Source organism: Herpailurus yagouaroundi, unplaced genomic scaffold (assembly GCF_014898765.1).
Source record: "Herpailurus yagouaroundi ecotype Mexico unplaced genomic scaffold, PumYag 100, whole genome shotgun sequence".
Classification (NCBI taxonomy): Eukaryota; Metazoa; Chordata; class Mammalia; order Carnivora; family Felidae; genus Herpailurus; species Herpailurus yagouaroundi.
The window spans coordinates 29,484,176-29,510,125 of record NW_024412391.1 but is presented as its reverse complement, the minus strand read 5'-3'; the positions used below and the strand labels follow the sequence as shown (position 1 = coordinate 29,510,125).

General features: G+C 39.9%; 2 protein-coding genes across 2 annotated transcripts in view; one reads left to right on the top strand and one right to left on the bottom strand.

Annotated features, from left to right (window-relative positions):
• Positions 1-916: 916 nt before the first annotated feature.
• Positions 917-3,240, bottom strand: LOC121028004 (uncharacterized). The gene is made up of 3 exons (XM_040471578.1): positions 3,170-3,240; positions 2,381-2,826; positions 917-2,066 (listed from the first exon to the last, which is right to left on the bottom strand). Exons 1-3 carry the CDS (start codon positions 3,238-3,240, stop codon positions 1,858-1,860), a joined length of 726 nt encoding a protein of 241 aa, XP_040327512.1. The 3' UTR covers positions 917-1,857.
• MDFIC (MyoD family inhibitor domain containing) overlaps positions 2,679-25,950 on the top strand; it is an 87,674-nt gene continuing 64,402 nt past the window's right edge. Inside the window, exons 1-3 of the mRNA XM_040472185.1 lie at positions 2,679-2,855; positions 3,138-3,323; positions 21,687-21,809. Of these exons, the coding sequence (XP_040328119.1) occupies positions 3,239-3,323; positions 21,687-21,809 (208 nt within the window). The 5' untranslated portion in view covers positions 2,679-2,855; positions 3,138-3,238. The remainder of the gene's footprint in view (positions 2,856-3,137; positions 3,324-21,686; positions 21,810-25,950) is intronic.

The following is a 25,950-nucleotide window of genomic DNA, read 5'->3' as shown; positions in this document are numbered from 1 at the left end:
GATCATCTTCACTGCCGCGTCCCCAGCACCCCCAACAGTGCCTTCCACCTCCAAACGTATTTGTTACGTGAAAGAAGAGGGCATGGAGTGCCACTCGTCAGGAACCAAGCTAAGCAATTAATCAGACTGAACAAATACAGCAAGGGATAGGGTAAGTGGGCAGCTTGGGGAACACTTAGGAGTCCACACTTAATTTCTGGCCTATCAGATGCCACCCTTACACCTTCCAGAGGGAAGACCCGAGTTTACCTAAAGAAGCAAGATAGCCTTGAAGATGGATAGATCTGAGTTCTAAATCCTAGCAGTGCAATCCTGGCAAGTTATTGGTAGGGCTGATCTAAGAACACAGAAAATTTATAAAGTGTATGTATGATAACTGATCTATATATTTTTAAAATGTTTATTTTAGAGGTAGAGAGGCAGAAAGAGGGAGACAGAATCCGAAGCAGGCCCCCGACTCCGAGCTATCAGCACAGAGCCCGATGCAGGGCTGGAACTCAAGAACCGTGAGATCTTGATCTGAGCCGAAGAGTGCTTAACCAACTGAGCCACCCACGAGCCCTGACACCTGGTATTTTGATGTGGCCCTTGTGATCTAGTCATCATGCCATGCTCAGTGTAATCCATCCAAATGCTTCTGCTGTATAATGCTCAGGTATTGACCCCCTGTCCTCATACCTGACATTATTCCAAATGCTATAGGAGACTTATGTTTTTCACTTATATTTTTATTTTATAATTATTTTTTTATAGTAAGCTTATTATCCCTCATGGGACCCTGTGAAGTGTTTCTCTTACCATTTTTATGAGGCAACAAAGGGATAGAGAGTTTGACTAAGTTGCCCAAAGTCACACAGCTGAGCAAGATACAGCATTTGACCATCCTGGTGATTCTATAACACAGGCTCTCATTTATTCCTAATATTTTTATTTGAATTTTATTCCTTCCTCATTAAAAAGTAAAATGTTTAAATTCAAGAAGTATTTATTGAATCCCTTACCATGTGTGCAACATTAAGCACTCCGTGTGAAATTAATAAATATTTATTGTGCCTATGACTTTGTAGAAGAGTTGTAGAACGTCTTGATATTCATGGACTGTAACCTCTTTGTGAGGGGATTAGAAAAAAAAAAGAAGTCAAGGAAATGTGCAAAAAAGGGATAACACAATCTTTCCGAGTGGCTACTTCCTACCCTGTTCCTTTGATTGCAGATAATGTTGTAGTAGACAGTGATGTTTTCTAAACGTTTATTCTCTAAAGGAACTGCAGTCATCCTCAGAATTGATCTGCTTCTATCAAGCAGATTCTAGAGTCCAGGCCCCTGTACAAGTTTTCAGCAAAGTGAAGGCACTTTTATGCACACTGTTTCTGAAATGTCTAAACTAAAGACAGAAGAAAAAAAATTAGGCATAGGTCATTAGGGAAAATGTCATTTGTTTTTTTGGGATGTAGAGTTTGACCTCACTGTCATCAGCAACTTCAAAGTCTGTGTTCTTCAGGTTTAACTGAAAGTAGGTTGGGTTGCACTGGCACTTTCAAGTTAAGAAATGGATTTTTTTTCAATCAGTTGAAATCAATTCCAGTGGGTTTTTTAAAGAAAGGAAATTCCTGGGATATTATTGATACACCTAGAAAGCTGCATCCAGTGTACATTTTCTTCAAGGTTGACAACATAACTGATTTCCTCTCTTGGCCTAGAGATTTAAAGCATGAGTTGGTTCTACCTTTCTAGAAATGAATTCTGCATTTTGCTTGCAATGAAAGAACAAAAGTTACCTGATTATATTATTAAAGTACTTTGTACCTGCAAATTGCTTCGTACAAGTTATTCTAGGCTCATCAGGTTATGCTACAATCAGAACGCCTGATACTTAGTTGGCTTTTTACTTCCGACCACAGGTTTATCTTGCCACAGAAGCCATTCACTGTGCAAGGCCTGGCTTGGGGCCCTGGGCCAGGTCGTCCTCTGGGATGTCAACCTTGTCTGCCTGGATGCTTCCAGCTGATTCAAGCAAGTGCAACTGGTTTTACTGATCCACGTTCCTGTTGGACCAGAATAAAGACCTGAAAAAGAGAATAAAGGTAACTTCAGAGGCATAGAGTTTAAACACTGAGCTAAGGTTCAGGGTTTCAAAACCACACTTTTACTATCCTATCAGGAAAGTTCGATAAATATTTATATTTTTTGTTTTGCATTGTCCCCCCTAAAAGTTTCTCCTTCACTCAGGGAGTTCCCAGATCTTCAGTGGGTCTGGGACAGAATTGGGAAGAAAGGCTGGGAGAAGAGGGAATGGGGTAAGTCTGGGCAGGAAAACGCCTAGGCAGCCAAGGACCAGCCAACTCCCTCCTTTCTCTCAGTCCCTAGAGAAACCCCTTACCCGGAGCCAGCCGGTTCCGGCTTTGGCCTCCTGACCCAGACAGTGCAGGGCGAGGGAGCCCACGTTGCACCGCCCCCAGCCTTGGGCGGCCCGCCAAGAGTTCGAGGCCTCCTGATCCGGATGTGATGAAAAAGAGCAACAGACGGAGAAGTGTTTCAGGAGTGGAGGAGTGGTGGCAGGGGGACAGAGAGCCAGAAGGGGAACAGGCCCCCTTCCTGGGGAGCTGGCCGGACTGAGCTGGCTGGAAAGAGAGGGCGGAGAGCACGGAGTCAGAAGAGCGGCCACTGGCGCAGTTGCAGCCACTGCAGTGTCTGGGCTGAGCCTGAGGGAGGCGGGGAGGGACGCGCAGGGGCGGCCGCCACTGCTGCCAGGCCACTGGGGTGAGATGCCGAAGCTGCTGGATCCTCGCTAACTTTGCCGGGCGGAAGAGGAGAAGGAGGAAGGGGCTTTGAGAGAGTTGGGGGGGGATGCCGAGGTAGGTGGTGGTCTCCCCGGCCAGAAGGAGGAGGGGTTTGGTCCCCTTCCCCGCGCTTCCAAATCCAGTCTCCCTTCCCCGCCCCCTTTCAGTGCCTCCCTCCCACTGCCCTCCCCCGCCCCCCAACTCCACCACTGTCAACGTGCGGGGTAGCAGTTTGCCTCCCGGGTTTCAAATCAAAACTTCTCTGGGGTGGGGTTTGGGGGAGGGAGGTGGAGGGGCAGGGAATGTCCTGCAGGGGTGGCGTGCTGGTCTCTGAAAACACTTTTTCCCCCCCACCAGAAGCAGTCAGTTCTCTGCACCCACCACCTAACAGCCCTTCGCGTCCGCCCCGGGGGCGGCGAGCTAGGCGGCAGCGCGGCGCGGGCTCGGTGGAGCGGCCCATGTCCGGCGCGGGCGAAGCCCTGGCTCCCGGGCCCCAGCGCGGGGCCGAGGCGGGCGGCGGCCGGCTGGGCGCCCCAGCCCAGGGTGAGTGCCTGCTCGCAAGTTGCGAGTCGCTTTGTCGTTGTTGCATTTTAAAATTTGTCCACACATTTACTGATTGAGGGAGGGGGGTGGAGGTTGGTGTGCAATGAGGTCGGAGTCTCACCCCGTAGTTGTGAACTTTTGCACAGTTAGTGCTACTCAAGAAAGTTCTCCAGGACTCCAGCCCTAGATCAACAACCGGATAAGAGGGCGGGATCCGCTGGTCCTTCCACTCCCCCTTCCTTTGACTGCAGGGAAACTGGATGACATGATTGCTTCTTTCTTAAGCATATGCATTTTGGGGCCTAAGACTCCAATATGTGGGATCTGAAGCACTCTCGCCTGCTTCACTTCAGTTCTTGTGTCTTCCTCAGATCCAGGTCTGTTGCTGCTCTCTGAACAAGCTAAGCACTCTGGGCTCATCTTTGTTTCTTGTGAGCCACTCTGCAGCTCAGTTGATGATGTGGGGTTCTGTGACCAGTTCCTTTGGAATGGCTCACACATACGTTTCAATAACTGTTTTGTTTTGAAATCAGCATGCTTTAAAAAGGAACACTTGGCAAGAATGAATTAGCTCTTTTGTGTTTTTCCAAAGTGTAAACACAGGCAGCCTATAAAGAATATGATCTTGTTTCTGGGAGACTTCCCTAACAAGCTTATAAACAAGTCAGGCAATATCTTTGCTCTCTTGAAGGTAACATCCTTGAGGTTTTCAGGGAGCAAGGGCCTTACTCTTCTGATGCGGTTTCCTCTAACGGTGGCTCTGATTTAGAAAGTTCTGATATTGATATAGGCTAAATAATTTTCCAGGTCTTCAAAACCTACTTTATAGTCTTGATTTTAAGCATATCTGATAGCTTTTGTATTTCTTTGACAATAATGTAGTGAGCTTCTTGGGATTGGTGTTTTTTTTTTTGTTTGTTTTTGGTTTCTTTGTTTTTTTTTTTTTTTTTTTTTCTTTTTCCCCAAGCTGCAAAAATGGAAAGGAAGAAGTTAATGTTGAACTCAAAAGACGTGAAAGCAGAAAACATCCATGGCTAAATTAAAATGTTCTGGCATTCAGGGCTGTTAAATTGAATTATGTTTATCATTGCTTTTTGCTTCTAAACAGTGAGTCATTTTTTTCTAAACAGAAAATAGAGCAAATCAGAGAAGTAGAATGATAAACATGTTTTCCCAGAAGCAGCCCATGCTCTGCACATTGTATTGCCAACAGTCATTTTCCTGTTGTTAGGCATGCCCTTCATAATCTTATCGACTCATTGATGTTTCACACTTGAGCTGTTAATCACTATTGTTAAACAATGCTTATGTCAAAATCCACATCAAACACACTACAAAAACAATTGATTTGGACATAGTGATATCTACAGTGTCCAACTTACTTTAATAATACGCATCGTTAGAGTCAGCTAGAACTTGCAGTGGTGTGTAATGTAATGCAATGCAATGCTGTAAAATATCACATGATTCTGATTTTAGGAAGTGAGCATCTAGAATGGTCTGAAGTGCAGTTGACTGCATACAGGATTACCAGTGTGGAAACTCTTGGGGTTATATTGTACCTGAAAATCGGCTTACCCTCAGCAACATAGTTATATACCGCCTTTTTATTAGTTTATCTTTGACTCACATCCTTTAAGCTTCAATTTAATTGTATGTGTAATATAAGGTAATGATTGTAATGATTTTTTAGGAAGAAAATCTTCAGATTCTTGCTAAAATATTATGTCTCATACAAGCAGATTTCATAAGGTATATTGAAAGAAAACAAATTTTGGAGTGAGTGGGTAGGGTAAAAGTTTGCAGATGCAGCCTTCCATAGGTAGTTTGGTCCTCTTGGTAAAGGCGTTAGTGAAGAGAGAAGCTTTGCTCACAGAGTGCCCTACTCTCCAGCTCTTGAGTTCTTTCCTCTGTCCTTGGATTCTTTATCATCTTTTCAGAAGAATACTTTAATAATTCTCTGGTCAGATGTGGCTGCTTAGTTAATTGAAACTTAATTTAAAATTTTTATATATTAAAATCTGTGAGAAAAATGGAGTGTTGTATGGCAATTAGCAGAAAATATCTTTTCACGAAGAGGAAATATAAGGTCAAGTCTTACCTTGTAGGCAAAGATAGATAGATGTCAAGATAAAACCTATGCATATATTACTATATCATGATGAGATATCCACACTGCTAACTAAGGGCATGCAATGTTAAAGTTAAAAGAAATTATAGGGGGGTCTCTAGTGAACTCGCCATCAAATCTAAAATCCCTTTCTCCGTTCTTCCAGATGGTTAGTTAGAAACCTACAGTGTAGCTGATTCTATGTAACGGCATTCAGGGTTAGGAAGGTTTCCTTATTAAGAGCATTGTTCTACCTCTTTAAAATTTCTGCTCTTTTCCTGTGATTCTGCAAGGGAAACTCTATTGGTTTGAAAGCATTAAAAACATTTTCTGTGTATTTTGAAAATTGTTGCAGAGCAAGGACATAAGCTCCTATGCTCCAGGCTGTAAGAGGGAACCAGGATGGGTGTGAGGAGCTTGTAAGCAGCAGGGATCGTGGGCCCTGGGACAGCCCATGGGCCAGGAGGTGGTGATGCTCAGCACCAGCTCATTGTTGCCATTTGGGCTAATATCTTCCAGTATTTCAAGAGACACTGGAAATACAGATTTTTATGTATCATCTCTCCCTTTTTAAAAGTTGGCAATTGATTAAATACAATTTTGCCCCGGCCAACAAAACAACTACGCTTTCAGGCTGGATATGGCCTCTAGGCAGCTGATCTGTTATCTCTGTTCTAGAAATTAGAATGTAAACATGTGTTTATAACTGTTTCCCTATTTATGACTAACTTCTGAAAGATTGGTTTGATTTGCTGTCCCATGCAAAGTCCCTGTATGAAGGTCTTGATAGATGAAGGATAATTTGGGCCAAACTTAATTTTGTTTTAAGAGAGAATGGATCTTGTATACGTGATTCATCTAATTGTCACTTTTTTTTTTCATTCTTGGATTAAACATCTTAAAATTCATTGTGTTATCACTGAAAATGTAGGTACTTACTTTTTTGCACAAAAGTTACTAGAATCCATGTACTCGGAAGAGCTTTTTAATTAAGTACTTCATTCATACATTTGCAACCTGGGACTATGAGGATTTATAAAAATAACTTAGTCCAAATGGATCACTTTAAAAAATTTTTTTTAACATTTATTCATTTTTTGAGAGACAGAGACAGTGCAAGTGGGGGAAGGACCGAGGGAGAGGGAGACAGAATCTGAAGCAGGCTCCGGGCTCTGAGCTGTCAGCACAGAGCCTGGTGTGGAGCTCGAACCCAGGAACAATGAGATCGTGACCTGAGCCAAAGTCAGACGCTTAACCGATGGAGCCACCCAGGTGCCCCCAACTGGCTCACTTTTTAGAAAGGTTGTCCAAAGTATTCAGGTGACTTGGCCAAGGTCTCATGCAGTCCATAGAAATCAGGGTAGAACCACAAACTGGGGAATATACGTCATTGTGATAAATGTGGTTGAAGTAAAGAATGAATATAAATCTTTCCTACGGATGGATGAATCGAAGATAATAGGCTTTGGATACTGTGAATCACTTGAGCCTGTTCCAGTCCCTGCATCTTCCCCCTCCCCCCGCCACTCCCTGCATTTGCCAAGACTTCGATTGTTGGACTGTGAGTGCTGGAATATACTTTAATGTGATAATGTGTGATTTAATGCACTCTTCTCTCTTGGGAGAGTCCTCTGAGACTATTAGGCAGACTTTTCATAGCAGGATGCAAAATGCCAGTGAAGTTAATTAAAAATAATTTAAAATAGAAGCTAGGGAGAAAATCTTCGAGTTGAAATTACATAAGAAGAGCTTTGACTTAGAAGCTTAGCTAAGTTGTCAGGAGTTTATAGTGGCTAATCAGATTTCCTTTATGGGAAGCCTGTTTATTTCAATTTATACAATGTATGCTTGTAACACCCATATTCTTAGACACGTATCATATTGTTTTATCCTTCTGATTAAGGATGGAATTCCTCAAAGTGGATCCTCTTTGGATAGCTTCTCTCTCTGGTTCCAGTCCGGGGAGATTGTGCCCTCCAGGAGACATTTGGCAACATCTGGAGACATGTTTGGTAGACATACAGGGAGTAGAGTGGGTCCTTCTAGGATCTAGTGGGTAGAAGCCAGGGGTAATGCTAAATATCTTACAATGCATGGGACCAAACAGCCCCTCACAACACAGAATTATCTGGCCGAGAACGTAAGTTGCATTGAGATACTACCCTAATATTTCAAGGCTACTGGAATTTTTGGTCCCACTCTGGACTTTTAGAATCAGAATCTCTGGATATGGAAAGGTCAAGAAGCTGTATTGTTAACAGTCTCCAGGTGCTCTTTATCTCTAGTTGAAAATAATTGTTATATAGGCTTTTGTCTGCAGAAAGATATATTGATAGGTTTCTAGTAAGTCTCTCATTTTTAGTTAGAAAGGCCTCAGAAAGCTTTAAAAACAGTCTCTCTTTCAAGTTCCAAATTTTAAATCCTATCACTCTGTGTATCTTCTACATTACTACTCGTCAGCATGTTTATCACCTACCCCAATTAATAAAAATAATCCTGAGTGTATTCTTCCTCAAAGAACTTTCTAACATTTTGTGGACTGTAACACAAATGTATTGTGAACTTTAAAAAGGAAATACAGAGATAAAAATTGTAAGTGGATGAGATAAAAATAAGTGAAATAGGTTTTTTAGTACTTTCTTCTACCAGCTCAGTAGATATTCGTGTCCTGCCACCCTACACTTCTCTTTGGAGATCCCAGCATTATGGAATAATAAGGAAAAGAGTGCATAATTTGCACATGGGTTGTGTTCATTTGTAAGTTGGAGTTTTGGAACCTAAGTTACCCTTTCTCATAGAAACAGTGATAAATTATATTTAGTTCCCTAATCTCAAAAAATTAGAATCAACTTATATTAAATATTTATTACTAATTTTCATTTCTACCATAGCCTTTTTTTTCCTCTTTGCATTATTTCTGCCTTACTCAAATGCTTCATAAATATTCAATCCTACACACACACACACACGAATATATATATATACATATATATATATATATATATATATATATGTATATATATATATATCTATCTTGAACCTTGCTGTGTGACAAGTACAGAGAGGAATACACAATGAAATTCGGGTCTTGCTGAATGATGGGAAAACACCTACATTCACCCATAACTGTAATACAAGGTAGACTGATAGGTGCTATGATAGACGTAAAAAGAATGTGTGATGGCAGAACATGGGAGATAGAAAGTATCTCTAGCTGGGGCATTTGGAAGAACCGCAAGGAAAACTTTTGATTTGAGCTGGACAAAGAAGCACGATCATAGAACTCAGCTCTGTGAAGATGGATAACGGAGAGCAAAACTTGGAGGTGATTATTACAAAATGTTGAATGCTTCACTAAGCCCTTTGTTATGGGCTGTATCAAAGAACAAAGAGTGAGGTAAAGTTGTAAAGATAAACTGAAGTAATTTTGAGGATGGCTCTAATTCTCCACTAAGGCGTTTGTATATCCTTTTTGTAGGCAGTGGTGAGCCATTGAAAGTTCTTGAGAAGGGGAAGGACAGGACCAAATTGGTGTTTTTTAGGAGAATAAATCTGGTAGCAGTGCAAAGGATGATGTTGGTACGAGGGGCAAGAGTGAAGGCAGTGATTATCCGGGAAGCTATGACAGGCACTTGACAAAAAGGACATAGGGCAGCCCCACTTGGAATTTGATCGAGGAAATGGGTTTAAGAACAATAGGAAAAGTAGGATAGAGTTCTTCCTAGCTGTGAGACCCCTTGAGGGCCTTAAGTTTTACTTACTCAGCTGTGAATCTCCTAAAGCATAGTGTCCAAATTTTGTTGTATCCAATTGATATGGTTCAGCGACGTATTTTATACGGGAGGTAGTGTGAAGGTAGAAATTCAAGGTAATCCAGGGGTTTGACTTTTTAGCCTGAGTGGAAACATGGGAGTAGCTGTTGAGTCTTCTTTGGACCATCTTGGTTCCTGGAGCTTATCCCTTGCCATGATAAGCCAGTAAGCCACCAAGAACTAGAACTTGTAAGTAGGAGAGTGGTGAGGGTCAAGCTCACAGGGTCAGAGTTCACCACCAGATAGTTGATGGCTGGACACAAGAGTGAGGGAAAGGACTGAGGAGAAGCTTTGGGGGCATGGCCACACTTGAGGAAGGAGAAGGAAAAGAATACAGAAAGAGAGTCCATAAGGATTAGTCACAGAAGCCTTAGAGGTTTAGTGGTCATGGAAGATGAAAAAAGTTGTGATTTGTTAAGGGAGAAACCAGGTGTAGAGAGGATTTCAGTTGGGTGGATTTTGAGCTTGCTCACCACGTGCTACTGGAAAGAAATCCAGGTGAGAGAGGGAGATGGAAGTTGAAAGGGTATGGGGTACAGTGGTGGTGTGGTGGGTGTGTGTAATTGAAAGTAAAATTCCAGGACAGAATTGGACAGAGACCAGTCATAGGAAAGTAGACCACGTTCCCTTTACAGATGGGCATGGGAGAAAATAATAAATGATAATCTAGACACAGTTTGATGAGAAAGAGAGATCTTGGAAGGCCTAGATCTTCTTAGCAAAGTAGATGGTAACATTTGCTGAGAGCAAGAGTGGGGGGCGGTTAGGATGAGTCAAGAAATTCGAGATGTGTGGAAAAGATTTCAAAGAATGAAGTATTCAAGAGGGATTCAATCTGGGGCAAACAAAAGGGCTGCTCTGTAGCACTGAGGGCTTAACTGAGAATGAATGGCATGAATTTTTAGTGGACACGGTCAGCATGGTTGATTGCCTTTCTCAGCAAGGAGCATGTGGGAGCTTGGGAATAGAGCTGATAGAATGAGTTTTTGGAATTAGCATAGGGTTAGAGGTTGGCAGGGTAGAAGCAGTGGGGGACAAAGGAGGAGGATTACCCATGTATGAGAAGAGTGTGTTTGTTCTAATGAATCTTGTGTTCTAGGGTGTATGGGGAGCCAGAGAGCCCAGCAGTGTAGTTGGCAGGTAAGGTTTCTGGCCAGCAAGAACCATGCCTGTTGGCCTTGTTTGGTCAGTTAACATGTAAGGATTTATACGTTTATACATTTATACATATATATATATGTATTTGAGTGACCTTTATAGGGCTAGTTGGGTGGGAAACTGGAATTTTTGGGTGTGTAAGAGCCTTTCCTGTTTCTTTGAACCTTATTTCCTGGATCTTGTTGAGGTGATATCATGGAAAATTCTAATAGCTGTGTGCAATTATTTTAGTATCATTATATTCTTATAATAATAAAAGATTTGGGGGAAATAAGGAAACCTAAATTGACATAATCTGAAGTTAAGCCATTTGCAAATGGAAAATTAGAACGATACAACAACCAACAAAGGAGAGAAATGATTCAACCAAATAAATGGTCTTTCTGAGGTAACATGATTATTCTACCCTATATAAAGTTAGGGGATGTGATTTTTATGTTTCTTTTTCTAAGAGTCTTTCTTCAGTTTTTACTAAGGAAAGATTGATCCTGCACTGTCTAGATGCTAGATGTTTGGGTAGTTGGATGTTGGTGATTGGAGCAGATGAAGGACGCCGTGGTCTTAATCATACATGTATTTGTGCACCAGTGTTTTGGATGCTTCTCTCTCTTTTCCTTATCTCTGTGTCTGTGTCTCTTTTTCCCTTTCCTCCTCTCCTTTTGCCATTGACACTTTCCTGAAGTTACTTAAACTTTTCGTATCTGCTTTCACATTCGCATACATCTTCTCCAGAAGGAAAGCTTTTAACCTTGAGTTTGAAAGCCAGTTATGTTTTAAAAAGATTCTAATTTAATCAGTTAGGGTTCACTAAGTAGGAGCTATGAACAGAGTTATTTTAACATTAATTTCGTTTGTGGTTTCTACTTGCAGTCCACTTCTGTTTTCAGATTCACACCCACATGATCTGAAGTAAGATGATTCATATGCATGTGCTTTTATGCCTGATTTTTTTTTTTTTTACTAGTTTCAGGAGTAGAGGCTGAAGTTAATTTTCCTGCCAGCACATAGATTTCATTATTGATACGTTTGAAGAGAAACCATGTCAACAAATCGTTTTTGTGTGCCTACTGCGTGCGAAGTCTTGTGCAGATTAAGAATCTGTAATGCGTAGTTTGCCCACAAGGAATTTATAAAGTTAATTCCTTGTCTAAATATCAATTCAAGATTACAACAAGAAGCAGGTGACAGATTAGTTTATGGCCAGTTGCCAGCTGACTGGTGCAGTTCTGGAGCATACAAATTCAGAGGTTGAATGAGAAACCCAGAGTGGCAAGAAGTCTGTTCCTTCTGGGTTGGGCTGCTAGTGATCCCATCTGAAGAAGACATAGTTTGCAGGTCTTTTGGTTTGAATTATGCAGAATTGAGCACCAAAAATAAAGCAATTTGTGGTTGAGTAGGTGACAGACTCTCTGAAGGCAGCTGGAACACACAAAGGAACCAGCCTCTTCTCTAGGATCAGGTCCTCCTACTCTTTTCCCTGGATCAGCCCTTGATCTCCTGGGCTCTATGAACGTGGACCTACTCTGTTGTTTGTTTTTCCATCGCTCATGCAGCTTGCATTTTCTGAGGGGTATTACTCTTTATTTCTCACTGAAATACAAGATGAAATTTTGGAGCATGGGAAAGGTGTAGGAGCTTCCATTAAAATATGTACAACATGACAATATACCGATTTGTCATCACTATGCAAAATGGATTTTTACTTGAGCTAAGGAGTAACATATTCAGTCTTTGTGTTGAAATAATTTCAAGAAAAAGGTGGCATTGGTAGTGGGCATAGGAAAATATACATTTGAGAGAGATTGGGAAGTTATAATTAGCTGGATCTCATAGTTGACTCTGTTAGGGCGGAGAAAATAGAGAATTGAAAGATGATTCTGTGAACACCGCTGACCAAGATATAGACTATAGTTGGAGAAACAGGGCCAGAAGAGAAGTGGTGATGAATTCCTAAAATTTTAGGAAATGTTGAGTTTGAGTTGCCAAAGATATATTCATGTAGAGGTGAGACTTCAAATCTGTAGGTCAGGACAGGGAGCAAGTCTAGAGGAATGGATTTACAAGTTCTCCTCCTGGAGGTCATCAGCCATTTGTGAGATTACAAAGATTGTGGGGCCAGAATGGGTTTGTTGTCTTAGAGGAGAATCCAAAGAAAGCAATGTCTCAAAGAAATGATCCAGAAGGCAAGAAGCCACGTCACTTTTGGACTGAAGTCCAAAAAAATAAATGGCAATATGGTTCTGCTTCTCTTATCATTATCTTATTTGTGTTTTCACTACTATGTGAAATGCTCTTCTCCATCCTCTCTCACTTATATCAGGAGTGGCCTCAAATCATAGCTTTGAAAAAGGCTTTACAGATGAAACAACCCCCTTTGGTTCACTTTTGATTTCCATTGGCCTTCATTCTTGTAACAGTGCCAAATTAAGGTTCATCCCCACCCGATATAACTGAGAAGTAACAGAAAAGTTTTCAAATTGTGGCACTTACAGCAGTGATCATGACAAAAGACTGAAGATGGGTGTGTGACATCATTTTTAAAAAAGAGGAAGATGTCAGAGTCCTCAATTCCTTTTTGTAATGGGCTTAGTCAATTGCTAAGTAAGAAAACTGCTGCAGATATGGCCTCTCTGGATTTCCACAGTAAGACAAACTGTTTGATGATGGCTTTCTAGACAAGATGAAGAAGACTATCCTGTCTATAAGGGTGAACAGAATGTTAAAAAAGGTCCCGAAAAATGATTGAAGGAATTGAGGGTGTTTAGCACGGAGAAAATAGACACAAGGGCATGAGATATTTTCTAATATGAGACGGTCACAGAGGGAACATTAGACTTTGATTGCAAAGAGCAAAATATGATGAATCAGCGAAAAATGTAAAGAAGTAGATTTTAGCCAATTGTGAGGAAAGCCTGTGAATGATTAAAACAGTCCCAAACTGGAGTCAATGGTGTGCTGAGGCTATTTCCCTGCCCCAGAAGTAGTCATGCCTATACTCCTTGGCTTGTTCCTGGGGATATTGGATGGTGAAGGTATTCATCTGAATTCAAGTTAGCAGGTTGGGCTGAGATCTCTAAAAGCTCATCTAACTCCAAATTCCATTAGCCTGTGAGTGTTTGGTTTTAGCATGAGTATACTTGGTTGAAAGAACACAAATGAGCATATATTTGAAGTGGAAGGCGTTTACTATGCCTCAGGGTAGGTCATCCTGAAAATATATTTTTAGGAGAAAGAACTGTAGGTTTGGATGTCAAAGGGCAGGAGATAAAGATGACCGAGGTAATGTGCCCTGGTTGCCAGTATCAGCTTTCTGTCATCTAACCTCTCCCTACTCCTTCTGCCATTTATTTAGAACCCAGATTTATTGAGATATTATTATATTTTGTACCTATTCATTTGCATGGTTCTATTCAATTGTATATTTATCTAACTTTGGAATTGTTTTCCGCTTTGCTGTGTGTATAACCCACTCTACCTACCCCCAAATTTTAAACCAGTGGAGTCAATGTCATTTTTATCACTCTTGAATATAAGTGCACCCTAAGCTTTTAAATGCATACGGAGCCCTTTGAATGAATGCACACTAGATTTTGCTCAGTCTTATTTTTCAAAATATTGATAACAGTGAATTGATTAAATTAAATTGATTCAGGCATTTAGTTAGTTCTATAAACACTTATAATGATTTGTGCTTATATAATAATTCTTGTATTTACAAAATTATGAAATTTTATGCATATGCTCATTCATCTGTTAAAATACTTTGGTTAACGTTTTTTGGACAATGAGATTTTAATCCAATTTATTTTTTGTTCTTTAACATTTTTGAGAGAGCACGTGTGTGTGTGTGTGTGTGTGTGTGTGTGTGTGTGTGTGTGTGTGCAAGCAAGGGAGGGACAGAGGGAGAGAGAGAATCCTAAACATGCTCTGTGCTGTCAGTGCAGAGCCCACTGTGGGGCTCAATCTCATGACTGTGAGATGATGACCTGAGCTGAGATCAGGAGTTCAACTGACTGACATTCAACTGACTGAGCCACCCAGGTGCCCCGATTTTAACCCATTTTAGAGCATTAGGCAAAGCAGGTTGGTTTTGCAATGTTTCTTGAAGGTCATTAGGCTTGAGGGTTTTGTTTGTTTGTGTTATTTTGATGAGTGAAGAAGTAAAATTCCAGAACCTTAGGTCTTCCTGGAAACTGCTTTATCTTTGATTTTTAAAGGTTACATATGGGAAGCATTTGTAGATTTCCACATTGTTCTGAGCCTCTGGGAAAAACAGACCCAGATTTTTTACTTTGCCCAGAGATTTTAGTCTTGAATTACTTGAGATTTCATAAACCGGAACACACATAGACCATCTGAAACGATGCTGATATTTTAAAGGAAGAGTAAGAATTGTTTAAAACAATTGCTTTGTTTTCAGAAAAAGGAGGTATGAATATAGATTGCACACGGGGCGCCTGGGTGGCGCAGTCGGTTAGGCGTCCGACTTCAGCCAGGTCGCGATCTCGCGGTCCGTGAGTTCGAGCCCCGCGTCGGGCTCTGGGCTGATGGCTCAGAGCCTGGAGCCTGTTTCTGATTCTGTGTCTCCCTCTCTCTCTGCCCCTCCCCCGTTCATGCTCTGTCTCTCTCTGTCCCAAAAATAAATAAAAAAAATAACGTTGAAAAAAAAATATATAGATTGCACAGCAGTAAGAATATCCATAATATATAGATTATAAATAATCTGACATAGATTATTATCAGATATTAAATTGAATTGGATGAGATCTAACATGCAAAAGTCCCCAAATTTAAGTACAAAGAATGGTACTTGTATTCCTTTTATATATGAATATATGTGTGTTTTACACTAAGTTTTTGAGGTTTTGTAAAGATTTCTGCCAAGCACCATCATTTATATTAGTCTTCCATGAAGTAAGCAAATAAAGTATGGTTAACGAGTAGAAAATATATTTGATGGTTGGTTTGTACATTTACATATACCTCTGCCTAGTTCAGTAGAATATTTTGAGGTGGCTTATAAAGTACATTTTAAAAGAATATTAAAACCTAATAATGGAAAATACAGGTACCTAGGAGATCCAAACATGAGGAAAAATCAAAATGTATATAGAGACCGTAGGGTCAGACTCACTCAATTTTGTTTGTAAATTTGGGTCAAAAAGAAAACTTTTTCTTTAATACGATGTTCCTTGTGCATCAGGAAAAATGTATAGCTTCTCGGAGAAAGCAATAGTTTTCCTCATACTAAGTCTGGAAATAGATTTCTTGCCTGCTTTTTCACATAGGGATTACTGACTAGATAGTTCCTTCAACATCTTCCATATGATAGCTTTATATCAGGGTTTTAAAAGATGCTTATTGTAATAACAGTTAATGAAATAATAATAGCAAATGTGGATGAGCCCTTACTATATAACAGAAACTCTGCTTTCCAGGCATGATTCCGTTTATTTCCACAGCCAGTTTATGAGATAGATACTATTGCTATTCCTATTTTAAAGATTAAACATGTGACAGTTAATTTGCCCAGGATCCATAGCATTCGTGGTTGACCCAGGCACCCTGATTTGAGATCCTGTGCCGTTAACCACTTCCAGCGCAAAGTACAATTTAGAGATGGTCTTTCTGTCCCAGAGAACCAAAGAGAGTCTTTGTTCATCAGGAAGGATTCAGATATCTGCACTTGTACATGACAGGATTATCTCCATTTCTTGGAAAACCCTGGCACATACAGAACTCTGTGTTTAAAAGCTCATTAGTAATTTTCACAAACTAATCATCCTCATGCAGCATGGCTAGATTCTTTTACTATTGTGTGCTAAAAGCATTTAACTCTTGAGATGGAATATTTGCTTGATTATGAACTGATGGAAAGACTATCCCTTTTCAGTGGTTGACACTGTTATCTTTTAGAAAGCCTTAAGTTTACTATGTCTACCTTCAATGGGCAGAACTGAGACTAGTTATAAATTACCTGATAGCAAATTTGTGTTCAAAATAAAGAACAACTTACTACTAGACCTAACTGACCAGGAATAGGGTTGTTTCCTTGTGTGAGGGATCATTCCTTGGAGGTTTGAAGGGCTGAGTGGTGTGGTGGGTCTTTCTACACTTGGTACCGTATCAAATGAGCTGCAAGATGCTTTCCACTTCTGGCTTTTCTCCTATTTTCGCCTAAATGTCCATCTCTGACTCTCATTCTGCATTCTCATCAGTAAAATGAAGCCAACATGCTCTTACGATATCGTTGATGGTTCCGAAGATCAAATAAATATTAAAGCCCTTTGAAAATTGCTAATACTGTAATTGCAAAAGTTAATTTACTCTTTCAACGAAAGGAAGTGTTTTATTTTTAAAAATTTGTTTAACAACCATATACCAGCTAAGTGGGTGTTCTGTGGCATAGAACATAATATAATGTTGTACGTATATTATTATCCAATTTACTTATATGTAATGCTTTTAGATTTTTCTCTTGTTAATCACCATTCAACTGGATTATTCCCTAACTCTCAGAGGTCAGTAAAATTCTCATTCTCAAGGTTTCAAATTTGGACAATGTCAACTAGGTAAAATATTATAGAATTTTAAATGAAATGGAAATTCTGTTTACCTGGATCTCATTCTTCTTCAGCAGGAACGATTGAGATTGGAGAGAGATTACTTTTCACCATTCATACCCTTGTTTAGAAAAATAACAAAAAATAAAGAGTATTGATCCTGTGAGAGAGTCATTTCTGAGTAGGACATATTGTATTTAAATCGATCATTTAGAATTCTTACTATTTTCTTTTGATTCTTTTGCTTAATTCGTGCTTGTTATTTTCTTTGAGAATTAACTCAAATCCAATGCCTTACAAAGGTTTTTCTTTGATTTCCTCCACTCTATTCTGAACCCTTCAACGTGTATATGAAGTTTTGGCTCCGTTGTTTAGACTGTTTGCAAAGTCAGATTTACAGAATTGGGGAGACAAAAAAGGGCTCTGCCATCATCCAGCTCAATGCCCTCACTTCTGTTTGAAGAAAATGAGACCCAGACCCAGCCACATAGCTGGTCAGTTTTTGAGTCAGAATTCCAACCCAGTGCAGTTTCCATTATCTTCTCTTTGGTAATTGCTTGATTGCTTTGTGTGTATGTTTGGTCTCTCAAGCTAGAGGATTTGTTTTTGTCAGAGACCAAGGTGACTTTATTTTCCTCCCTCAGCCAAAGATTTCTTCCATACTTCTGTGATTCCTGGGAGGCTAGCCTTATGGAAGCAGATGCCAGTAGTATGCAGCTGTCCTCTGGTCTAGTGCTGTTTTTAAAGTGTCTTCAAGTGTATTTTAATTTCTAAAACAATGCTTATGTACTCGTCTATTAGTAGAGCTTGTTAATGTCCTATATAACTCATGAGTTGTATTTTCATAGTTGTCCTGACCTGGAGACCAAACTGAATACCTCTGTATTAGTGATTAGGTAAAATGGTATTTTCTGATTACTTGGAATACGGTGACGAGGTGATGTGAAGTGAGGTCTGTATTGCAGTATTGAATAGGCTTTTCTAAGTGTTCTCGAAATCGTGTAGTACAGAAGAGCTTGCTTAGAACAGTATCCCTCAAACCTGGCCATATATGATGATGACATCCCTCCCCCCATCCTACCCCATACCACCTGAATTGGAACCTGTGCCTCTTTATGTTTAAGGGGCTCAACAGTGAAGACCCACTAGTGTAGAAGAACAGCATTATTGAGATGACCACGGTCCCCTTTTAAGAGAAAACTGTTAAGTTAGAGAGCAGTGCTGCTTGGTTGTATACGCAGAATTCTCACAGAAAGGTATGGGCTGAGCTCATGCATCACGAAGTTACTTGATTGCCTAGGGGATGTGCCTTTTGGGACCATATACTAGTTTAACAGCATCTACAAACCTTCATAAACCCAGGAAGGAATTGATTAAACCAGGACTGTCGCCCTGCTTCTGCAGTTCAGAAGTGACACACACACAGTAAACCTCCACTGATAACAGAAATCTATTAGAAATTGCCTGTTTGTCATCTTACTGAGTAGTGGCTGACCCAAAGTACTGAAAGTTGTAGTAAGGTTGGTTCTGCTGCTGGGCATCATGATTCCCGCCTTACCGTTGTCTATCAATTAAGTCTTAGTCTGCCTCCAGGCGTTTCTCCAGTGTTAGATGTAACGGCGCCCCATTTATGAGACTGTTATATAGGTATTCCATTAAATATGACAAACATGCCAATAAAATAATATACACATGTTAAAAAGTTATAGAACATTCAAATGGTCACAGAAATTTAATTTTTAAAAGTGGAGAATTGGCAAAAGTCAACTGAATTTTTATGCTTAAACCTTTTCTGAGCCTTGTTTTGGGCTGGGTGCTGTGTGGGTCATAGCAAAAAGCTGAGGCCAACTTTTGGGCTAAGACATTTACTTTTCAACTGAGGCAAAGTTGGATAGACTGATGATTATGATTTGATAGTAATTACATTTTGTTTCTTATTTCTTGAATATAAAGGGACAAAGAATGATAATTTTTCTTTTTTAACTTGAGAAGGACTCTAACTCTAGAATTTCACAGATAAGGAAACTTAAAAAAAAAATAAGTGATAAACTGTTCCTTAATAAATACTTAAAGCAGAAGAACTTTATTTTTCTCTTAGTGGTGGGTCACTAGTAAATCAGCGTGTATATGGACCACATGACATTTTCATTTATTCAGTGGAGAGTTTAGAGGGCCTGTGTTGAGCACTTGAATATTGGACATGATTCAAATGTGAGTCAAGTGTGTCTAGAGGCTTTATTCATACCTATTTTCTTTTAGTCAGCAATGCTTCATAATGCCCTGGTTTCATGAATTAATTTTAATGGAATTAAACTTGAACAGCTCAAAATTATATAATTAATTTCATTCAGCTTCAATTAAAGTTGCTAATTGAATGAAGCCTACTAGCATGACACCTGGCGGCAGTTAGCTTCATAACAGTAGCAGCAAGTGTGTGGGACTCTGCTGATGAGCTAGTTTGTGTATACTAGTGACTTTTTATAAAAAGCTCTTCTGTTGATAATCTCAGAAAGGCCTTGAGTTGACTGTAACAGTGGAAAGATTTCTGGAGTTGTTTAAAAAAGTAAAGATTTTAATTGAAACGAACACCTCTCAGGAAGATTACATTTTCTCTAGGATAATGCTGAGTAAATGTTACATAAATCTTCTAGAACATATTGGTTTAGCATGCTTCTGATTTATATTTTACTGCTATCTGAATATGGTTTTGCTTTCTGAAAATACTTAGCATTGAAGACCTTGCTTTTTTTCAGAGATTTTTAGCCTCTGGACTTAGTCCTAAGCGGTGTCCATCTATTTTCATGTGTTGAAATGTGTTGCATGGCAGAACTTTTCAATTGTTGTGAAATCCCCATGGTACATGAGAAACTTTTGCATGTGCAGAAAATTTTTCCTTCCACTGGAAATGTTAACAGAGTTGACTAACAACTTCTGTTTGAATCTCTTTCCTTTCCTTGCTTCCATGGCTTGACATCATCCAGTTTCTCGTCCTTCTCTGACTCCTGTCTAATTGTACAGACCCCTCTTGGTACTCTTATTTTAATGTGCTCACTCTTTTGATGGGCCCATTCATTTAAATGGCTTTAGCAGTCAAGTTTAGGAAGATCACTTTTCCCAGCTATAACTTTATTTATGATTTGCACTTTCAAATGTGCAACCTAAAGTCCTCCTCTACTAAACTGTAAAGTTCATGAAGGCCTGAGCTGTGTCTCAGAATTCATTGAGCCTTCATTGCCTGACACGATGCCTAAAACATCTACGTACAAATAGATATTTTTAACTAATAAATTGTTCTCCTCCTCTCCAGGTTTTCCCCTTCAAATCCTTGACCAAGAGAGCTCCATCATCTCCAATCCCATCTTCCCTGATCATCTGTGCAAATCTCTAGTTATGTTCTCACATCTACCCCCTTTCCCATCTTGTTGTTCAGTAGATTAAGCTCTGATTAAACTGGACTATTCTAAGCCTCTCTTATACTCTGTTCTCCCTCTTAGATACATCCATACTCCAGTGATTGTCAAGGATGTAAGTGCAGTAAAATTACCTAAGTGCCCCATCCCTAAATTGAAATAGAATCTTTAGTGGTGGGTCCAGGAATCTGCTTTTTAAAAAGCCCCCCAAGTGAGTTAAAATGCAGACGGGATTGAGACACTGCTGTGCACAAATGAATTAATCTTCCTAATGCACAGCTCTGATAAAGCAATTCATAAAGCTTCAATGGCTACTTTGACTTACTTATCTTGCCTTGAAATTCTGTCTAGATTTCTCACCTTCACATTCAGATACCCATGCTGTGTCCCTAATCAAACCTTTGTAGTCTTATCTCCTAATGTCCCCCTTAAAGTATTTCACACTCCAGAGAGTTGGAACCTTTGCTGGAGTTTATGCTTGTGGAGTTTGGCCAGGCCATGCTTCCACCTGGAATGACCTTGCTCCCATCTCTGTTTGCAGAATTCCTGCTAGTGTTTTGAAGACTATCCAACACGCACCTTTCTCTGGGGTGCTTTTCTTGAGGTCTGAATCTTGATGACTTTGTTTTTCTTCCTTTGAACCTCTTTATTGCTCTGGACCTCTTCTAACATGGATTTTACCCTGTGTTGTAGTTAGCTTTTTGTTTGAGTTGTTATGTTCCTGATCAGATGTTACTTTTCCTTACTGGCTTTCCCCCTAAGAGCCCATAAACCCCTGTATAAATCTCCCATCCTAAACATCTCCCTTTGTGAGAATACGTAACACAGCCCTTGCCTCTTTCCCAAGTTTCTGCAGAGAGAACTCTGCTTGTTTCTGTACCTTCTCACTTCTCAGTTGCTCCCACTGAGCTTCAGCCTGATTTTTAATCCCCACCGTTCATTGGGATCTCTTCTCCTTTGTTGCTTTCTCTGCTGCACCTGCCCTCTGCATGTATGGACTCACTTTCATCTTTTATGTGACCTTTCCACATTTCTCTGTCATGGCACACCACTTGTGTTATGATGACTTATTTACGGTAACAGGTTAGTTTTACTGTAAACACGTTTGTTTCTTCGATGCTTGTCACATAGTAGGTGCTCAATAAATCTGTTACTGCTTCAATACCTATGCGACAGTCAATAGAAGTACTGCTCCCATTTCCTTAAATTATGGCAGACTTGGAAGCGTTTGGAAAAAAACACCATAAACTGAAAAAAAATAGAGAACAATATGTAACATTTAATGGTAATAGATCTTTTGTTTTATTTAGAAAAATGTGATAAAGAAAATACTGAGAGAAATATAACTCAAGCTGCCGATAGCTGCTTCGCACATGGAATGATGCAAGACCAGTCCATTTGGGGAAATTGTTCAGATGACGAACTCATCCGAAGTAAGTATTTTTAGAGAAAATCAGAGTGATTTGGGTATATGCCTATGATAATAGGCTTTTAGTTAATTGTCCCATATAATTTTCCTGGAAATCTATAAACCAACAGAGTTTATCTGAAAGTATGTTCATGAGTATTTTAAAAAACAGAGCTAAAACTAGAATATAGGTAATCCTGTTTGTCCATTTTCATCCTTTGTTTTTTTTTTTTCTTAGAAAAGGAAGAATTGACCTGTAAACGTTGGATTTTATTCTCATAGAGCTAGAGATAAAACTTAATTCCTTCTTGAGCAGTGACTGAGAAGTAGTCAGACAATTCTAAATGGACTGTGAAACTAAAAAGATAATGAAAGAACAAAAGGGCAATGCACAGTATTTTGGTAATGCCATTCTGGTCTCTGTTCTTGTAGCCAAATGACTCCAAATGTTTTTTTTTTTACAATTCCCATCATTGGCCTTACTTGGCTTTTCTTTTTCTTCTCTTCCTCTCCCTGAACTTGCTCTGTAGACTGTATACAAAAGCTGTGGTTTATTTCCATTTGATGGTGGGAATCCCCGGAAACACCAGTATCTTTTGGGTACTATGTAGAATACTCATGATGTGTCAGGTTCTCCTAAGACCTGAGGCTTTCCCCCACCCCCACCCCGGTAGGTTCAAAATGAATTTGCTATATAATGAAATATTCTTTGTAGCAAACAGGTAAGTATAAAGAATATTGTTATGCTATTTGGTGATAGAAAAAAATACTGTCAATTGCATGAAATAGTTTCTTTGTTGAGATGATGATGATTCAGCCTGTATGATGGGACACTGGCACTCTGGGAGCAACTGTCTAGTTGTTTTACTAATATGCCCTGAAGAAATGCAGAGACAGGGCGCTTTGTGCCCCCGCCCCAACCCTGGGAAAATGGACAGATGAATGCATACACAAAAGATAAAGTCCGAAGACAGCAACGCCACTCCTGCCTGAAAAATAGCCGGTGAGAATTTCCAAATATTTGCAGGTGACCTTGGACTCTGAATTCCGATTTACAAATTTCAGAAACTGTATTTTCGTTCTTGTCCTGGTCACGCTTTTCTAACTAAGGCAAAGGCGACTTTGTTGGGTCCAGAGAAAAATCTGATGTCTGGATTTGCCAAAACGGAATGTTTTACGTCATATTTAAACTCAACTCAAGCCTGGATAGCACTTCAAAGTTTGCTATTGTGATAGCTTCTGCTGTTCCAACTCCCTGACACTGAACTCTACAAAGCTGCCTGGATTTCCTTCTTTGGCCCCATAGGGTCGTTGGCCATCTCTGAATAATTTAATGTCTGTCTCTCTTAACCCCACAGCTAGGGAGATGTGTGTTTTCCTCTCAGCATCCAGCACATTTTGGGGGGCCCAGTGAAATCTTTTGTAATAACCGTAAGCCCTGGAAAGAAGGCCCTGGCTCAGAGTTGCATGGGGGAGGAGGGGAACATCTGTGGTGAGTCAGGACCGGGCTGGCTCCGGTTCCAGGAGTCCTGTGTGGCTCCCTGAGCACTGTGGAAGAGGAGGACAGCTGGCTCTCATGGAACTGATTTTAGTGTTCCCACTGTAGTGTGAGCTTGGCTGGATGCAGGGATCATCAGAAAAATGAGGCCGGCTGGGGTGTGGGAACGTTTTCAAATGCACAACCCACTCTTTTTCCAAGCTTCCATGGGATGGCTCAGCTGCATAAGCAAGAAGTAGAGGAGAGTGAGTCTGTTTAATACGACTTCTTTTTCTCTACCTGTTCTTGAGAGTGTTTAGAAGGGCTGGCAGCTAACATCCACGTTGTCCAGATGCCTGCTGCTTTCTTTTTGGACATTTAAGGCGTAATTTATAGGGGACTGTTAGCTGTCAGTGTGATGAGGCTGTTTTTACTTTTCTGAGAATAACTGAGCTCTGGAAAGTCAAGGGAGTGGTTGCTTTGGAAATTGTATTCTAATTAAAGGGTGTATTCTCAGGCCTCATAAACGAGATCCAAGCTGAGAATAATTTCCAAATTATTCTCTGAACTTTAACCCTGACCTCAGTGGACCACCCACTTGTGGCTCACACTTGGTTCATACTCCACACAGAAGTTCATGAGCTTTGTGTGTCTTCCCTGGTCCTTCTAGAAAACATTGCAGGTGACAGACCTCAGGTACAGTGCTCTCAGGGCCTGGATTTCACATTGGTTGCCCTTGAGTTGCTAACTTATTACTGAGAATCCTTTCTGGAAGTTATAAATAAAAGAGAAGAAATCCATATGGAATCAAACATTTCGAATAAATAGGCCACACACAATCTGGTCAGGGAATGTGCATTGTGATTCTCTTTCTTATGAAATTTAAATTAAAAAGACAATTCTAACGACTCAAGGTTTTTTTTGTTTTGTTTTTTTTTTTTTTTTTTTAACCTAAATCAAATCAGTAAAGAATTAAAAATGTAAGGAAGGTAATTTGAGGAAATTTTATGTTTGGGAAGTTTTATTTTTTCATCTTACGAGTTTCCTTTTTACAGTTTACAATGGGTTCATGTTATGAGAAAATATTTTTGGTCTATAATTGCTGGAAAGGGGCTTAAGTCTAAAGTTTAGAGTTTATAAGAGTATATTTTTATGACAACACCAATAAAGACTTTGGCTTTCCCCCTCAGTTTAGCGTATATGATTCAGTATATAATTTGGAGCTAGGCCTTGTTTTTATAATCACTATTCCTCTGAATTGGTAAAATAAATGTGGCAGGGAAGTGACACCCTCAATTAATATTAATTTTTCTATTTAACCCATAATGCACATAAACCGGTAACAGGCAATAGGCAACATTTCATGTTTTAATTAGACTAGAAAAGGAACAGAAGTAACATTTTGATCTTAGTCTTTGGGGGGATTTCTAAGGTAGGAAGGAGTGTGTGTGTGTGTGTGTGTGTGTGTGTGTGTGTGTGTGTTCCTGTGTTCCTGTGCTTACATTCAGATACATGTAGTATTTTCCTTTAATTTAGGTCAAATTCTATTTTAATTATTTCTTATAGAGAGCTCACATTTTTCTTTGTTCTTCTTTCTAAAGTGCCTTAGGTCTCTATCTCTGATTTTCTAGGTCTTTCTGAAAAATTCTTATCACTTAACTTTATCCTTGGCCATTGCTTTTACATACATGTCTCCTAATTCTAAATGCCATTACTTAACTCCAGAAATTTTCCTTAGCTCCTCTTCTGAAATAAATGTCCCATTAAATTAAACTATTTTGTTCAGCTAATTCTCTCCTTTGTGATTTTGTAGAATTCCCATGATCTGAAGCAAAGTTCGAATGCTCTACTTAAATGGCAATCCTCATTCTATTTAACCCATTTATTCATTCTGAAGAGTTTCTCGCTCTCGTAATAGTAAGCACTCAATTGGCAGTAGGTTGCAAGCCTGTTGCCCAAGTCACTCTTGCCTCCTCTTCATGGAGCTAATGCATCAGGCTTTTTCACTCGGCTTGCTGCTTGACATCTTCCTCTCGGTGTCCTCTGAGCTTCCTCTCAACATCAGCGGGCTCGGTTATGAGGATCTCTATTCTTTCTTTCCCAAGACTTGGCCAACGTAGCTCTGATCGCCCCTTAGTGAATATTATTTTATCACTTTAGGGGCCGCCTCTATGTCTAATACTGAAAATGGCAGATACTCAGGTGTACTGTTTATATACAGAGAACATTTGTTACTTGGTGGTAAGGAAAGATCAGGAGAGATTGGGATTTAAATGGCTTTTGCAGGTCTCATGTTTGAATGCACATTATATTAGTAGTAATATTCTCTGAGAATTCACTTCATATAAAAGAGGATGTAAACAAACCCCTGAAATAAATACCACCCAATAAGACTGGGAGAGGCAGCTTGCATGTTACGGTTCTCAGTGGACCTGGAATTCTTTCCCAATATTGCATGCTCATGCATTGTGGGATCCCATATCGGGAGCAAGTCATTGTGACTTCATCTTGGTCAATATCTTTGCCTCCATTTGTCTCTCAGAAAAATTCTCTTTTTAAAAAAAAAAATACACTGACCAAATGGTTATGTGGTTGCAGTTAAAATGCTTTGGTCTGGGGGCGCCTGGGTGGCTCAGTCGGTTAAGCGGCTGACTTCGGCTCAGGTCACGATCTCACAGACTGTGAGTTC

Coding starts and splice junctions, on each gene's coding strand:
- LOC121028004 (XM_040471578.1), bottom strand. CDS start 3,240: ATGGGCCGCTCCACCGAGCCCGCGCCGCGCTGCCGCCTAGCTCGCCGC. Junction 2,827..3,169: donor CGGGGCGGACGCGAAGGGCT/GTTAGGTGGTGG, acceptor ACTCTCTCAAAG/CCCCTTCCTCCTTCTCCTCT. Junction 2,067..2,380: donor CCGGAACCGGCTGGCTCCGG/GTAAGGGGTTTC, acceptor TCTCTTTTTCAG/GTCTTTATTCTGGTCCAACA.